This window comes from Canis lupus, chromosome 13 (genome assembly GCF_048164855.1).
Source record: "Canis lupus baileyi chromosome 13, mCanLup2.hap1, whole genome shotgun sequence".
Lineage (NCBI taxonomy): Eukaryota > Metazoa > Chordata > Mammalia > Carnivora > Canidae > Canis > Canis lupus.
Window position 1 is genome coordinate 7,193,210 of NC_132850.1, and position 15,832 is coordinate 7,209,041.

Consider the following 15,832-nt stretch of genomic DNA (forward strand, 5'->3'; position numbering starts at 1 on the left):
ATCTACGAGAGTGGTGCTCAGCACTACATCCGTGGCCATAGTCTCCATCCTGCCTCGGACGTGCCCACAGCTTCTGTGCCAGACTGATTCCTCATGTCCCCCCACCCCCAGGCTGGCCTGCCACTGAGAGTGTCAGCCTTCTCCCACGCCCTAGGTGGAAAACACTGATCGTTTTGGACAGCTCTCATCCTCGGCCCCAAACCTAGTCTGGCAGATGCCATATGTGACAGTTGTTCATTCAAAGAATCACATGCTCTTCTTTTCCCTGCCTTTTCCCTGCCCTCCGTCTTCATTCCTGGCCTTACTTCTGGATTACTCCAGCAGAGTTTCTCTCAATCTTGTAGTCACTAGATGTCATTACACACCTGTCAGGAACCAGGTACCAGCTAATCTCGCCACCTCCAGTCTCCCTTCCATCCCAGCTCATCATTGCCAGACTCACTAATCTGGCTTAACCACCACTTCATCACGGCAGCTCAGAAAACTTTAGTAGCCCCTCCAAACCCCACCATCTAGTCTAAATTATTTTGCCTGTCTTTCTTTTTTTTTTTTTAAAGGTTTTATTTATTTATTCATGAGACACACAGGGAGAGAGAGAGAGGCAGAGACACAGGCAGAGGGAGAAGCAGGCTCCATGCAGGGAGCCGGACGTGGGACTCCATCCCGGGTCTCCAGGATCACACCCTGGGCTGAAGGCGGTGCTAAACCACTGAGCCACCTGGGCTGCCCTTGCCTGTCTTTCTAAAACCTTTAATATTCTAACTGTGCCATACGTATCCAACCATGTTTCCCACAGACCCCAACACGAGCCACCCTCTCTAATAAGGCTGTTCTCCTCATTGTCCCAGGAAAATAGCCTGCTCACTGCTGCCTGAAGGCCTCTGCATGCTGTTCCCCTCAACTAGAACGCCTTTCCCCTCCTTCAGTCAGTGTGAGCCCATGACTGCAGCCTTCTGCTCCCACAAAACCTATCCTGACCACTTCAGTCCTCACCAGTGTCTTATCTCTGATCATTCGTGGACAGTCAGACCACACATGGGGCTTGCTGATAGCTCATTAAGTATGGTTCAGCATTTAAAATTGCTCTTACACAGTTGTAGGACTTCACACTTGCCACTCACACGCATACTCTCTCCTTGACTCCTCTTAGCAGTTAAGCAATGACCGGAAGCTAGGGAGGTTTTGTTTTTGGTTTTTTTTTTTTTTTTAGATTATATTTATTTGCTTACTTATTTGAGAGAGAGAGCTCAAACAGGGGGACGGAGAAGAGAGAAGAACCTCTAGCAGACTCCACACTGCTAGGGCACCGAGCCCGACATGGGGCTCGATTCCATGACCCTGAGATCATGACCTGAGCCAAAATCAAGAGTCGGACACTCAACCAACTGAGCTACCAGCCGCCCCAGGGAGAGTTTTTTACAGATGAGAAGACTCAGGCTCAGAGAGGCAAAGGGACATGGCCAGGGCCATCCACAACACGAGAGCCGCAGCAGCGGAGGGCTGGTTTTTGAATTTCTGCTCTGTGAGACCAGCACCCAGTCCAGGACCCCACGGTTGCTGACACCATTCCAAACATGTTCCGTTAGCAACACATGTAAGCTGACCGGAAATCCTGGTTTTCCCAGGAATACCCTGGTTTATTCTTGCTGTCCTGGCTTATTTATTCATATCATCCCCTTTTACACTCTTGGGTTGAGGGATAACTGACATGGTCACGCGAGCTGTAGGAGATGCCCCGAACTGGTCTTCTGGAAACGCTTGGCCGATCGATCCTATGGAAGTGCTGATGTCTGCTTCTGTTTATTTTGTTCAGCTCTATGACCTGATGACTATGGCTTTCAAGTACCAAGTCTTGCTGTGTCCCCGCCCCAAGGATGTGTTACTGGTCACCTTCAATCATTTAGACACCATCAAGGGTTTCATCCAAGACTCCCCAACCATCCTGCATCAGGTGGAGGAGACCTTCCGGCAGCTGACTGAAGTAAGAGGGTCACCAGCCCATGAGATCCCAGCCCCATTCTTATTCTCATTCCCCTGCTGACAGCAGCCAGATTTCATGACAGATAGAACAGGACGAGGGATGACAAAGCCTGCCACTCTCCCCCAAAATTCTAGAAATCTCCAAGTATCCCTTTTGGCCACGTAATGGATCTACCCTCCTACTGTCGACCTTGGCGTCAGGAAAGCATAGACACGGAGCCCAGCCATTTCTTCCTGACTTTTCTGAAAGGGACTTGGTAGTGGATGTGTCCCCTGCTCCTGTGGGCCAAGCTGGGGCTTTGTCCCCTGGGGAGGGAGCCGCGCTGGCTGTCCTGCTGCCCTGTCCCCCGGGTGCCCGCCTGGCCCTGCCTGTCGCTGAAGCCTCTCCCTGTCTCGCTGAAGCCTCTCCCTGTCTCGGCAGACATACGGGGGCCTCTCGGCGGGGGAGTTCCAGCTGATCCGCCAGACGCTCCTCAGCTTTTTTCAGGACCTGCACATCCGGGTGAGTGAGTGGGCGGCCCAGGAGCACCCTGCACCACTGTCCTGGGGCAAGGGGGGGCCAAGCGGCCAGCAGAAGAGGACTGAGGGTGCCCAGGGAGTGACTCCCCCGAGTTTGGCTCCATGACCATAAATTTCCCGATAACAAATCTCAGCAGTTGGTAAATGGACCAAGGAAGAAAACAATGCCACCATTCCTTCCCGGTTACGTTATGTTTCTCTACTTTTTTTTTTAAAGATTTTATTCATTTATTCATGAGAGACAGAGAGAGAGAGGCAGAGACCAGGCAGAGGGAGAAGCAGGCTCCACGCAGGGACCTTGACGTGGGACTTGATCCCGGGTCTCCAGGATCATGGCCTGGGCTGAAGGCAGCGCTAAACCGCTGAGCCACCCGGGCTGACCCATTTTAAAAGATTTTATTCATTCACGAGAGACACAGAGAGAGGCAGAGATACCAGCAGAGGGAGAAGCAGGGTCCATGCGGGGAGCTCGATGTGGGACTCGATCCCGGGACCCCAGGATCACGCCTTGAGCTGAAGGCGGTGCTAAACCTCTGAGCCACCTAGGAGTCCCATGTTTCTTTAAAATATGATTTATTCTCTTCTCTGGAGGAAATGGGGTCCCAAGGGTCCCAACCTGATCTCAGTTATAAGGCCTTCTCTCAAACCTTAGCATCCTTGACCTCTCCAGTAGCAGACAATGTCGGGAGGCTGCCCTCCCGCCCCACAAAGCCCCTCTCCTGGCCTTTTGTGGCCCCAGACCTTCCTGGCCTTGCCCTACAGCCTCCTGGCTCTGCGCCCCCTCAGTCCTTCCCCCCTTCACCTCCACCTGGGACTTTGGAGTCTAACCTACACCCTCCCCTTGCCCCAGCCCTGCCACCAAGACCCACAGCTCCACCTGCTTGCTGAACTCTCCTTGAGGAGGCGCCAGGTCTGCAGTGAAAATCATCTCCAAAATTCCAGTCCTGCCCCGCTGCTGACTTCCCGATTGCTTTTGAAGGCGCCACCGCGTCTTCATTCACTCAGTTTGATTCTCCTTCTCTGATCTTCATCTGACGGCCTTACCGAGCCTGCCTTGCCAGGGCCCACGTCCTCCTTTCCCTGCTTGCTGGTCCCAGCCTGGCTCGGGCCCTCCTCTGCTTATCGGCTCTTGCTCCCAACTGACCCTGCCTCCTCCCTTCAGGCCTGCTCGGGACAATTCTCCACCTAACTGCTGAGCTTCTGAATGTGGGGCCCGTCTCTCTTGGGCAGCACTTTGTTCCTCTGCATAACTTAACTCCCTGCTATGGGAAGGATGGGTGATAGGGCAAAATGAGCCCAGGCTCTGGAGTCAGACATCCTGGCATTTGAATCCCAGCTCCAGCACAGCTCTGTGACCTGGGGCAGATTACCGCTCTTGAACCTTACTTCTTCATCTGAAAACTGGACATGATAATGCCTAATCCCGAGTAATAGCCGATGCATGTGTAATACGTGTGTATTTGCTTGTATGTGTACAGGCGAGAGTGCTTCCTTCCAGCAGTTGGTCCCAGTGATTACCTCCTGGCTGTAGACAACTGCAAGGAGGATGGGAATAGGACAGAGACTTGTGTTCCATTGTATACCCTCTGAACCTTTTAAATCTTGTACTTGTGCAGGTGTAACGTATTCACACAATAAAATTCAAAACAGCGACACCTGGGAGGCTCAGTGGTTGAGCATCTGCCTTCGGCTCAGGGCATGACCCCGAGGTCCTGGGATCGAGTCCCACTTCGGGCTCCCCGTAGGGAGCCTGCTTCTCCCTCTGCCTGTGTCTCTGCCTCTCTCTCTCTCTCTCTCTGTTTCTCATGATTAAATAAATAAAATCTTAAAAAATAAAGTAAAATAAAATTCAAAAAAAAGGAAGCAGTAGGATGCGCTTAGTACCTGATTATTATTTCCCTTTTACGGGCCAGGGAAGACAAATAGATTTCAACTCGGAAGCCAATTTAATTTTTAACCCTCATGAATAATTTGATTTGCTATGGATCGAGTAATAATAACACCAGTATAAATTAGGATCTCTAATAGACATTGATTAAATAAAATATATGAAGTACAAATGACATCAAGTTCTGTATTGCTTTAAAATATTGAAAACTCGGCATCAGATTCTTATCAAGACGATGATTATCTGGACATTGTTTTATGGGTTGTAGTGATAGGAGCAGCTATATTGATTTCCCAGTTCTGACCAGATAAAATTCATTATAATGAAAAGACACTCTCAATAATAAGTTCATAACAAAATCATTAAAATATATTAAACTACAAAATATATTAAGCTTTAATTGCTACATAGGTCAGCAGTGAAACATCAGGATGTTCATGAAGAAAAATAGGAATCACATATCCTGACGATACTCAGCCACTGTTCCGTCACGCTTGGCTGGGCTTCGAGTCTGGTCTTTAATGGTAATTCCGCAGTTTGTGATTGCCTATGCGGATTTTCTCTGTGTTCAAAAGAGCCTTAACAGTTTTTAGATTAGTTAGTAAAACCAACTAATTCAATCAAGAAAGCATAGGTCTGATCTAACACTCCCTTGCTTATTGTTTAGACAAAGCAAATACAAAACGCCTCATCTGGATATCCAGAGCTTTCTGTGGTATCAAGAAACAACCTGACATGGTTTTAATGGGCTCAAGGCCCTGACCTGCCCTCAGGCCTGGCCAGAGACTGCCTGAAAACCCATTCCCCTTGGGATCCTGAGTGCTCTTTACAGCCCCTTCAGCCCTCCCGAGCTCTTCCAATTGGTCCCCCACCCTCTCCTGTACTCACTCTCCCACCTTCCCTCGTGGACTGCCCTCGTGTCCTTCCCATTGTTTCCATTGTTGGAAAACATCATTCCATCTTCACCTCTCCATGGAATGTTCCCTATACCTCCCCTCCATCATCTGCTCCGCCTGGAAATATTTCAACCCGTAAGACCCGGTCAGTCTAACACATGTTTATTGTGTGCCATGAAAACATTCCAGGCACTGTTTTCAGCACTTGAGATGCGTAAGTGAACAAGACCGAGGCCCTGCCTTAAGGAGGTTCTTCTACACTAGGAGGAAGAGACAGGGAGGATAAGTAAGTCATGTTCTTGTTCTGTTAACTCTAGGAAGATGGCAAGATTAGGTAAAGTTATAAAGGGCAACAGGGAGGGGATGTTGCATTAGACCAGCGCTGTCCAATAGCACTTTCTGTCTATGGAAATCTTCTATATCTGTGCTGTCCAATATGATAGCCACTAGCCACATGTGGCTATGCAGCACTCAAAATATGGCTAGCGTGACTGAGAAACTGAATTTGTAATTTAATTTTAATCTCCACCCTTGACTAGTAGCTACTGGATGGAATTAGATGAGAGGGTCAGGGGCAGTCTTTCTTTCTTTCTTTCTTTCTTTCTGCCCCATGGGGCAGCCTTTCTGAGGATAGACCTTTTATTGAGAATGTGACTAAAGAAGATCTCGGGGAAGCGCATCTAAACAGAAGGGAGAGCAAGTTCAAAGGCCCTGAGATGGAAAAAGCACGATGCGTTCCTTGGACAGAGAGGAAACCGGTGTGGGTGAAGCCTGCCTAGGCAGGAATGATGCGGTTGACAAGCAGTGCAGCACGGGCACTAACCAACCAGAACAGGTGCCAGTCATAACCTACCCGCTGACTTAGCTCCATACCTAGTGAGCAGTTGGTTCTAAGAGTAAAGAAAACATCTCAAGCATCCTAAGGTGAGCGGTAACATGATCTGATGTGTATCTGGAAGATGAACAGTATGGGGCAAGGGTGGAGGTAGGACAGCAGTCAGGACATGACTGCAGAAATCTAGGTAGAAAATGAAAGTTTTTGGTGCTGCCAGTAGAGAGTGAGAAGTCGCCACGTCTGGGGAATCCCTTCAGGGCAAGAGCAGAAGACTTACTGAGACACTGAACATGGGGAGGAAGGAAAAGAAGAATGGAGAAGGGCTCCTATGCTTCTGGCCTGAGCAGCTGCTGGTGCCCAGTGCCATTGGCCGAGAGGGGAAGGACCAAGGGAAATATATTTGGGTAGAAAAATTCATTGATTTGACTATTAGACGTCCGAGTAGCGATGTCAAATAAGCAACTGAATATGCAAACCGAGAGTCCAGGGGAGCGGTTATCTGCACACATGATAGAGATGGCATTTGAGGTCTTCTGACCTCTTGGTGGAGGCTGGGCACTCTCCCTCATCCCCAGGTGGGGTGTTTGAGGCACCATCAGCATTTTGCCACCTCCCCCCTCACTTTCAGATCATTATTCTCCTGCCCTCGTCAACGTGGCCCTCTTCTAGTGAGCCCAGACCAGCAACCAAGCACCACGCAAAGCCCTGCGCTCATCACTCACTGCTAAAACTGACTGCCAAGCCACTCGCCCGTATTCCCGGAGCATTTATATCCTGGGCTCACTCTCCTCCTGGCCACCAGAGAACTGCCACCACCCTGGGGAACGTGAATGCTCTAGGACCCCCCCCCCCCCCCCCCCCCCGCCTCATCCAGCACTCCGACCCCACACAGCTCTATGACCTTCATTTCCTCTTTCCATAGGAAACATGATTCCTACCCTCAGGAACTCATTAGAGGAGGAGAGAATGCACTAAGTGCCTTACAGATTTTTTTCAAAGATGTTATTTATTTATTCATGAGAGACTCACAAAGAGAGGCAGAGATGCAGGCGGAGGGAGGAGCAGGCTTGGGGGGTTGTGGGAAAACGACATGGTCATGACCTGAGCCAAAGGCAGATGCTCAACCGCTCGCCACCCAGGTGCCCCCAGATGTTTGATTTTAAAAACAGAAGAGTATAAAGAGAGAGGACACAAAACGGGAGGGCGGTCAGTTCTACCCTAAGAGAATTAGAAAAGTCAGGGTGCCTGGCGGGTTCAGTCAGTGGAGCGTGTGACTCTTGATCTACAAGTCATGAGTTCAAGCCCCACACTGGGTGTAGAGATTATTTAAATAAAATTTTTAAAAAAGAAAAAAAGTCTTCATAGAGGGCCTGATATTTTTTTTTTTTTAAATGGGTTTTACCAGGCCCAAGGGAAATAAAGGGAAGGGTTACCTGGACACCTGGGTGGAGGACACCATCTCAATAAAGACATGAGGTACATAACCACCTAGTGTATTTTGTGGTGCAGGGGGTACGGAAGGCTGCAAGCGTTTGGGTATGGCTGGAACATAGGACTTAAGGAGGAACATGGCTGCAGAGAAGAACAAGGGCCCACTGGACATTATCTGGCAGGTCCTTGAAGCAGGAGAGGGACAGGATCAGATATAAGTTGAGAAGAGTCTCTTCAGCAGCAGATTGGAGGATGCATCACAGCCGATGAGAGGGGAGGCAGGCAGGCCAGTTAGGAGGCACCTGCAGTGGCCAAGTTAGAGATGACAAAGGTCTGCACTAGGGACCAGGGTGGAGACGAGGGGCCAGATACAAGAAGTGATCACTGGCGAGGTGGTGCTGGGCAACTGCATGGGAAAGTGGGGGTCAGGGAAACTCTGATCACTGGCTTGGTGCCCTGGTGGTGTCCTCCACTACCATCAATCGGGAACACTAGAGGAGGATCAGGTTTGGGAAGACAAATGATGACCCCCTGTTCTGAGCAGGGTGAACTTGAGGTGCATCCATTGGAACCTGTCTAATAGGCAATGGAATAGATGCATCGGATGCCCGGGGAAGAAGGCTAAGTGGCAACTCGAGATCTGAGAGCCATCAGCACAGAGGTGAACACTGGGAACAGACGAGATCACCTGGGAGAAAAGAGTGGGGAATCAGAGGAGAAGGAAGGGGAGAGTCACGCTTACAGCAGAAGGTGAGCAGAGGGGCCGGGCAAGCAGACAGACCCACAGTCCTGTCCAGCCGAGGGCAGGTTGTTGAGCGAAACACAACCACACACTTAACTGAAGTGTGGACATTTCAGACCAGCTGTGACATAGTCAGCCTTGTTAGAAGTACGCTCACAGAGGGTCCGGCACACATATACATATTCCCACTTCGGATTTCTTTCTCCGTGCTTGCATTCACATCCCTTGGTCACAGAATCTCAAGGTTAAAAATTCCTTAAGGGTTGTCCTGCCAAACCGTCCAATCAAATCCGTTTACGCTTCAGGTTACACATTACCCCCAAAACATGCCTTGTGCCCTTCCGTCTCTGCTTCTAAAGTGTCTCCATACCCACCTCCCTCTAGGCCCAGCTCCAGACCCCTACCTACCTACCCCCATGCCTTGGTCATTCTCTTCAGTAGGTTACTCAACAATGCGTCTGCTACCAGCATCTCCTGCTTTATCCTATTCCTTTTCCCCGTCTCATGCTTGGTTCCTGTGTCCAATTAGAACGTAAATCCTGAGAGTATTAGCTGCCGGGTACTGAGCCCTTACTATGTGTCAGACTCTGTGATAACTACTTTTTCATTATCTGATTTAACAGGTAACGCTCATCCATTGAATAGATGCAATTATTACCCCTAGTTTACCAAAGAGAAAACTAATTGCACAGAATGGTTGTGTAACTTGCCCCTAAACCCAGAGCCAAGAAGTGGCCCAGCTGAAGCATGAGCTGAGACAGTCTCACATCAGCATGCCAAGCTGTCAGCTTATGGATTCCTACTGGTTTGCATTGTCACTTGTTTGCACACAACAGATGCTTCTTTTTTTTTTTAAGTTTGAGGGTTTTTTCTTAAGATTTTATTTATTTATTCATAGAGATGCAGAGAGAGAGAGAGAGAGAGAGAGAGAGAGGCAGAGACACAGGCAGAGGGAGAAGCAGGCTCCATGCAGAGAGCCTGACGTGGGACTCAATCCAGGGTCTCCAGATCACGCCCTGGGCTGCAGGCGGCGCTAAACCCCTGCGCCACCCGGGCTGCCCAACAGATGCTTCTTTTTGAGGATATTACGAATATAATCTTGTAGAATTTTTGAGTTTGAAGGGATCTTCAAATTTATCTCATTTTACAGATGAGGAAGCTAAGAGCTAATCAAACTGATTAACTGCTACAACCTGTAGGAGATTTAATCAGACCCTGATCTCCACACAAAGTATACAGACCAGTGGTACCCGTCTAGCTCAGCTGGTAAAGCATGTGACTCTTGATCTCCGGGTTTTGAACTTGAGGCCCAAGTTCGGTATAGATATAGAGATTACTTAAAAAAAAAAAAAAAAAAAAAAGTACGTAAACCAGGGAGTAGAAATAAGCATAATGTGGTGTTTGCAGTCACCTAGAAGACTTTCAAACTCGGGATCCCTGGGTGGCGCAGCGGTTTGGCGCCTGCCTTTGGCCCAGGGCGCGATCCTGGAGACCCAGGATCGAATCCCACGTCAGGCTCCCGGTGCATGGAGCCTGCTTCTCCCTCTGCCTATGTCTCTGCCTCTCTCTCTCTCTGTATGACTATCATAAATAAAAAAAAAGTAAAAAAAAAAAGACTTTCAAACTCTAGTGCCAACCAGATCTACCTGCTGTGGCCCCTTCCCACCAACCTGTCCAGCACATGGCCTGCAGCTTGGGCTGCAGAGCCAGAAACACAAGGGTTGAACCTTCAGCTCTGCCCCTTACGAACTAGCTGCCCTTAAGAAAGTATCTCAACCTCTGAGCTACCAATTCTTCATCTGTAAAATGGAGGTTCTGATAGGCCTCACAGCTGTATGGGAAATCAGCAGGGAACCTAGGAATGGTGTGGAATTTGGAGTCAGCCTTGGTTTTGAATCCAGGCCCCATCTCTTACTGTTCTCTCTGGGCAAGTCACCTCACTGTGGGAGCCTTGGCTTCCTCATCTTTAAAATAGGAGTAATAATTCACATTGACGTGGATAGAACTGGAGGATGTTATGTTGAGTGCAATAAGTCAATTGGAGAAAGACAATCATCATATGGTTTCACTTGTATATGGAATATAAGAAATAGTGAAAGGGACCATAAGGGAAGGAGGGGAAACTGAGTGGGGAAGAATTAGAGAGGGAGACAAACCATGAGAGACTCCTGACCCTGGGAAACACAATAAGGGGTGCAGAAAGGGAGGTGGGCGGGGGGATGGGGTCACTGGGTGATGGGCACTGAGGAGGGCACTTGGTGGGAAAAGCACTGGGTGTTATTCTCTATGTTGGCAAATTGAACTTAAATGTTAGAAATTGTTTTAATTTAAATAAATAGATGGATAGATAGAGATAGATAGATAGATAGATAGATAGAAGTAAATGGGGGTAATACAGTTCACCTGGAAGACTTGCTTCTTCAAAAGAAGGTATGTTTGTGAAAACATTGTAGCTCTGCTGGGCTAGTTATGCTGAGTCTTTCTCTCATTTTTTTTTAAAGATTTTATTTATTTATTTATTTATTTATTTATGAGAGACACACAGAGAGGCAGAGACACAGGCAGAGGGAGAAGCAGGCTCCATGCAGGGAGCCCGATGTGGGGACTTGATCCCAGGACCCCAGGGTCATGCCCTGATCCAAAGGCAGATGCTCAACCGTTGAGCCACCCAGGCGTCCCTTTCTCTCTCATTATGATAGACTTACTAGGTAGTATCCCGAAGCCATTACACATTTTCCATCCTCAGAGTGCTTGTGTCTAGGAAAATATACCCCCAAAAAATAACAATAAGTATATATATTTTTTCCAGGTATCCATATTTCTAAAGGACAGAGTTCAGAATTCTAATGGTCGCTTTGTGTTGCCGGTGTCCGGGCCTGTTCCCTGGGGAACTGAAGTTCCTGGACTCATCAGGTGAATTCTCAACTGTAATTGTCAGACCAGCATTCGGGGGTGCCAGGAAACCACCATGTGGGCCACCAGAGAGAATATGGCACTGCTGGGTTCCCCCCCCGCAATTCCTTCGGTAAAGCACAGCAGTTAGAAGGCCAGGTTCTCATCCCAGCTGTGCCGCTTAGCAGACACTTGAGGCCAACCACCCAGTTCTTCAGGATTCACTTCCTCATCTATTAAATGACTGCTGTGAGGATGAATAAGATACTAATGCTCTGAAGTGCTCATTCAGCGCCTGGCACATAACATGTAGTTAGTAAATATTAATATTATTATTATTATTATTATTATTATTGCCTCAACCAGCATCTTTACCTTGAAGGAGTGCACGGATTCCTTTTTGTCCCCTAGTACAAAGAATAAAGAAGCCTCCGGGACTCCCCCGAGCTTGGAGAACATCCCATCATGTTATATTTGTATTCTAGGATGTTCAACAACAAAGGCAAAGAAGTGAAGAAGGTGGAATTCAAGCACGGTGGACACTATGTCACTGCCCCCAAAGAAGGTTCTTTTGAGCTTTGTGGAGACCGAGTCCTGAAACTGGGAACCAATATGTAAGCAAATCCTCCCTCTCTGAATGAATTCAAGTCCAAGGGCGGTCACTTCATTTAAAAAACCAGCTTGATGTCCTCCTCTACGGAAACCTCTACAGACAAGGGGAATCACTTCCCCTCAGGTAGAAGGCATGCAGAGCCCTGACATTTTTTCTTTTCTTTTCTTTTTTTTTTAAGATTTTATTTATTTATTCATGAGACACAGAGAGAGAGAGAGAGAGAGAGAGAGAAGGAGACACAGGCAGAGGGAGAAGCAGGCTCCATGCATGGAGCCCAACACAGGACTCGATCCCCGGTCCCCAGGATCAGGCCTTGGGCTGAAGGTGGCACTAAACCGCTGAGCCACCTGGGCTTCTAGTGAGCCCTGACATTTTCAAAGGGCCCCCAAGATTTCCAAACATAAGGCAACTCACCAGGCTGAAAAGATAAATCATTTTAACTAACCATGGACGAGAACTAGCCAAAAGCTCTGTCACGGTGGAGACACAGGAAGGTGTGGCCTTCACGCATCGCTCACAGTTTCTTCAGTAACTACTTTGCGAGAAGAGCCTTTGCCACACAGCTTCACAGGTATTTTTCTTTGGGAAAACGTGAAATCTGAATGCTGACACTCACTTAGTTAAATTTTGTACTCCCAGGACATTTCTGGATGCTTTTTAACATCTCAAGATAAAAGTTAGGTGCTGTAGTTGTGAGTTAGAGGAAGTCTGTGTGTAAAAAGGCTAGACAGTGTTTTCTTTTCTTTTTAATGTTTCTACTACTGATTTTTTCTTTTATGGGATTTTATTTTATTTTTAAAGATTTTATTTATTTATTCATGAGAGAGAGAAAGAGAGACAGAGACACGACAGAGGGAGAAACAGGCCCCATGCAGGGAGCCTGACTCCAGACTCGATCCCAGGACCCCAGGATCACGCCCTGGGCCAAAGGCAGGCACTAAACCGCTGAGCCACCCAGGGATCCCCTAGATGGTGTTTTCACAGTTTTCCATTGATACCAGGTACAGCATTAACCGGCCCGTGGAAACGCATATGTCTGGAGCATCAAAAAACTTGGCTTCACGGACACAGGTGAGCCTCTGCCACCCTTCTGCATCTTCAGAGCTTATTTCTAGACACAGAAATCTAGATGGAGAGGAGGGTGGAAACTCTAGACTTCAAAGCCAGCCAGCGCTTCCCTCATTGTTTGCAATTTTCTCGGTTCGGCCTTACAAGTACAAAGGTTTTTAATTGTAGTTTCTCATGAAGACTTGCAGTGATCTGACTAATTAGGTAATTTTAGGCTTGGCTCAACCACCATAATTAAGCTGGAACCTCACACCAGGACACGTGAAACAGTGCTGCGCCAGCGCCACTTAGGCCTGCGGTTGCTGAGTCTAGGACTCCTGTGCATCGTGATGCTTACAGCATCCCTTTACACTGCTACCCGAACAACGACGCGCTAGCTAAGGTCACAAGGGGGGTTTAGATTCTCTGAATTCCATCTTTTATTTATTATTTTTATTTTTTTTAAGATTTATTTATTTATTTATGATAGACATAGAGAGAGAAAGAGAGGCAGAGACACAGGCAGAGGGAGAGGGAGAAGCAGGCTCCATGCAGGGAGCCCAACGTGGGACTCGATCCCGAGACTCCAGGATCACGCCCTGGACCAAAGGCAGGCACTAAACCGCTGAGCCACCCGGGGATCCCTATTTTTTGAATTCCATCTTTTAAATTTGCACAGAATTAGCGGCAGCTAGCTATAGGACAGACCAGGAAATATTCAGTGATTTGGCACACGTTGATCGAACTACTTCTATGGGCTGGGAACCCAGGGACACAAAGCTTGGCTTACAAGGAGAGGTGGGCACGCAGACCCAAGTGTCAGTAGAAGCAAAAGGCACCAAGGGATGGAAGAGCGTGGCGGCATTTGGGGGAAGCAGGGAGGCAGCTTCTCTCCACACCACTAGACCGTAGTCACTGAGGCCTGGTGGCCAGATTTGCCCACACCAGGACCCTGGGGACTGATTCCAAAGAAGCTTAAGCAATTTAGACTTCGCCATTTAGGCAAGTGTCAGAGGGCTTTTATCCCAAGCGAGGAAGGAGGGAGAGAAGGACTCTACTTTAGATAACTGGTGGCAGAGTGACCGACCAAGACGGCAGGAGGGGAGGGCAGGGGGCGGCTGGGTTGGAGGTGGGGTACAGGGGAGGAGTGGAGGCTGAGTGGAGCCAGACCCCTGGGAGGCAGTTTCCCCGGTGTGTTCGCCACAGGCACCACCTGAGGGCAGTGTGGTAGCTCCTGTGGAAGCTGTGCCCCTGGCCCTGGGGCATTTGCTGAGGCTACTTGCAGTGGCCTGAGGACCTAGACTCCTGGAAGAGGAAGCAGTGTTCCCCTCCAAGGAGGAAGCTCTCCTGAGAACGGGGATGCCTGGGGCCCTCCACTCATCCTGAAAGTGTGAGAATCTCGGGTTTGCTAAGAGCCCTTCTGCTTCTGATTGTGGATGGTTTCTGTTTGAGTTAAGCATGTTTTCTAATACTTTATCTGGACACAGTCCTGCCCAGGATAACTTAAACGGTTGTTGTTTTTGCCTTGTTCTGTAATGCCACCCTGGGGCTCTGGGGTCTCAGCAGGAAATGTGATCACCTGCACCTGGCTAAAAATCCTGAAATTGTTTCTGCAGGAAAGCATTGTTCCAAACCCTCTTGCTAAAGAAGAGCTGAATCTCTTGGCCAGGCTGATGGGAGGGATGGAGATTAAGAAAGCCAGTGGCCCCGAGCCAGGATTCCGGTTGAATCTCTTCACCACCGATGAAGAGGAGGAGTACGTTTTAAACCTGTTTCTTACAAGGCATATGTAAAAAATCCTAACCGTGAAAAGAACCCAAAAATGGCCATGATAAGCCAGTAACACTTATATAGATGTAAAGGTCACAGAGGAAAACCCAGCAAATTCAATAACCTAGTTAAAGAGGAATCCACCAGTATTAAATGGCCTGAACCTTCTGGATTCATTCAAGAGATAGTTCTAGGGTTTTACTTTAGCAAAGCAGAGCTGAACAAAGAAGTATTAGAAGTCAAGATAATCATAGTGAGAAAAGTCTGTTAAGAAACCAGAGGGAAGCCAGAGCATGATGACTTTGGGATAAACCAGTTTCCCCCAAAACCAACGGGGAGAGTAATCCACCCCGATTTGTCCAGAGCCTGATGGTTCGTATAGCACTTTTACACCATGGTCTCCTGTGATCCTCCTTGCAACCAAATATTTGCAGCGAGGGCCGCCTTCTGCTTCCGTATCCATGGACCTAACCTTTTGTGCACTTCTGTGCGACAGGTGCCATGGTAAGTGCTGGGGACACAGAGATGGAGGGTAAGACCTAGAGCCTGTGCCCAGGAGCTCGTAGGGTAGGAGGCAGGGAATGCACACGGACACAAGTCCCTTCAGTGCCGGGTCCTAAACGCTCTGACGGAGGACGCGGGGATTGACTCTGCACCAGCAGATGGAGGCAGCTGGCATCCGGGCTTGGTCTCGGAGGCTGCCAAGGAGAGGAAGGGGGAAAAACAGTCTTGGCCAAGTGCAGCTACATGCAAAGGTGCAGAGACGTAAAAGGACTTGACTTTCTGGAGCATAGGGTGCGCTGCTTGGGGAGAGAACAGAAAGCTGAAGGGAAGGGGCAGGAGGCGAGGCATAAAAAATAGGCTGCCAAGTTGTTGGATGTGCCAGCTTGCCACGCTGGCAAGGAGACAGCCCTGACCTTCGACCCGTTTCTCTACCGCCTCCTGCAGACAAGCGGCGCTCACCAGGCCAGAGGAGCTATCGTACGAGGTGATCAACATACAGGCTACTCAGGTGGGTGTGAGTGGGTGACCCCACAAGCCACGTGTCGGTCCCCTCCTCATCTGCTAACTTTGAACTCCCCAGGCCCCCCTTCTCTCTAATCAGCCTGTACCCAGAGCCCCTGCTCTGACACACGGCACCACGGGGGACAAACCTTCTACACCCCCTGCGCGGAGAAGCAGCTGTGCCCACCCGTCCCCTTCACTGCCTTGCCCTCTT

At 48.8% G+C, this 15,832-nt stretch overlaps 1 protein-coding gene across 3 annotated transcripts in view; it reads left to right on the plus strand.

Annotated features, from left to right (window-relative positions):
* Positions 1-15,832, plus strand: part of OSCP1 (organic solute carrier partner 1) — a 30,523-nt gene that overhangs the window by 14,346 nt on the left and 345 nt on the right. For 2 of the 3 annotated variants that reach the window (XM_072771914.1, XM_072771913.1), the window contains 7 exons: positions 1,814-1,981; positions 2,402-2,482; positions 11,101-11,204; positions 11,669-11,797; positions 12,798-12,867; positions 14,460-14,599; positions 15,562-15,625. In XM_072771914.1, the coding sequence (XP_072628015.1) occupies positions 1,814-1,981; positions 2,402-2,482; positions 11,101-11,204; positions 11,669-11,797; positions 12,798-12,867; positions 14,460-14,599; positions 15,562-15,625 (756 nt within the window). Of the gene's footprint in view, positions 1-1,813; positions 1,982-2,382; positions 2,483-8,132; positions 8,300-11,100; positions 11,205-11,668; positions 11,798-12,797; positions 12,868-14,459; positions 14,600-15,561; positions 15,626-15,832 lie in introns of all 3 variants that reach the window. The other variant, XM_072771912.1, reaches the window with a different exon arrangement.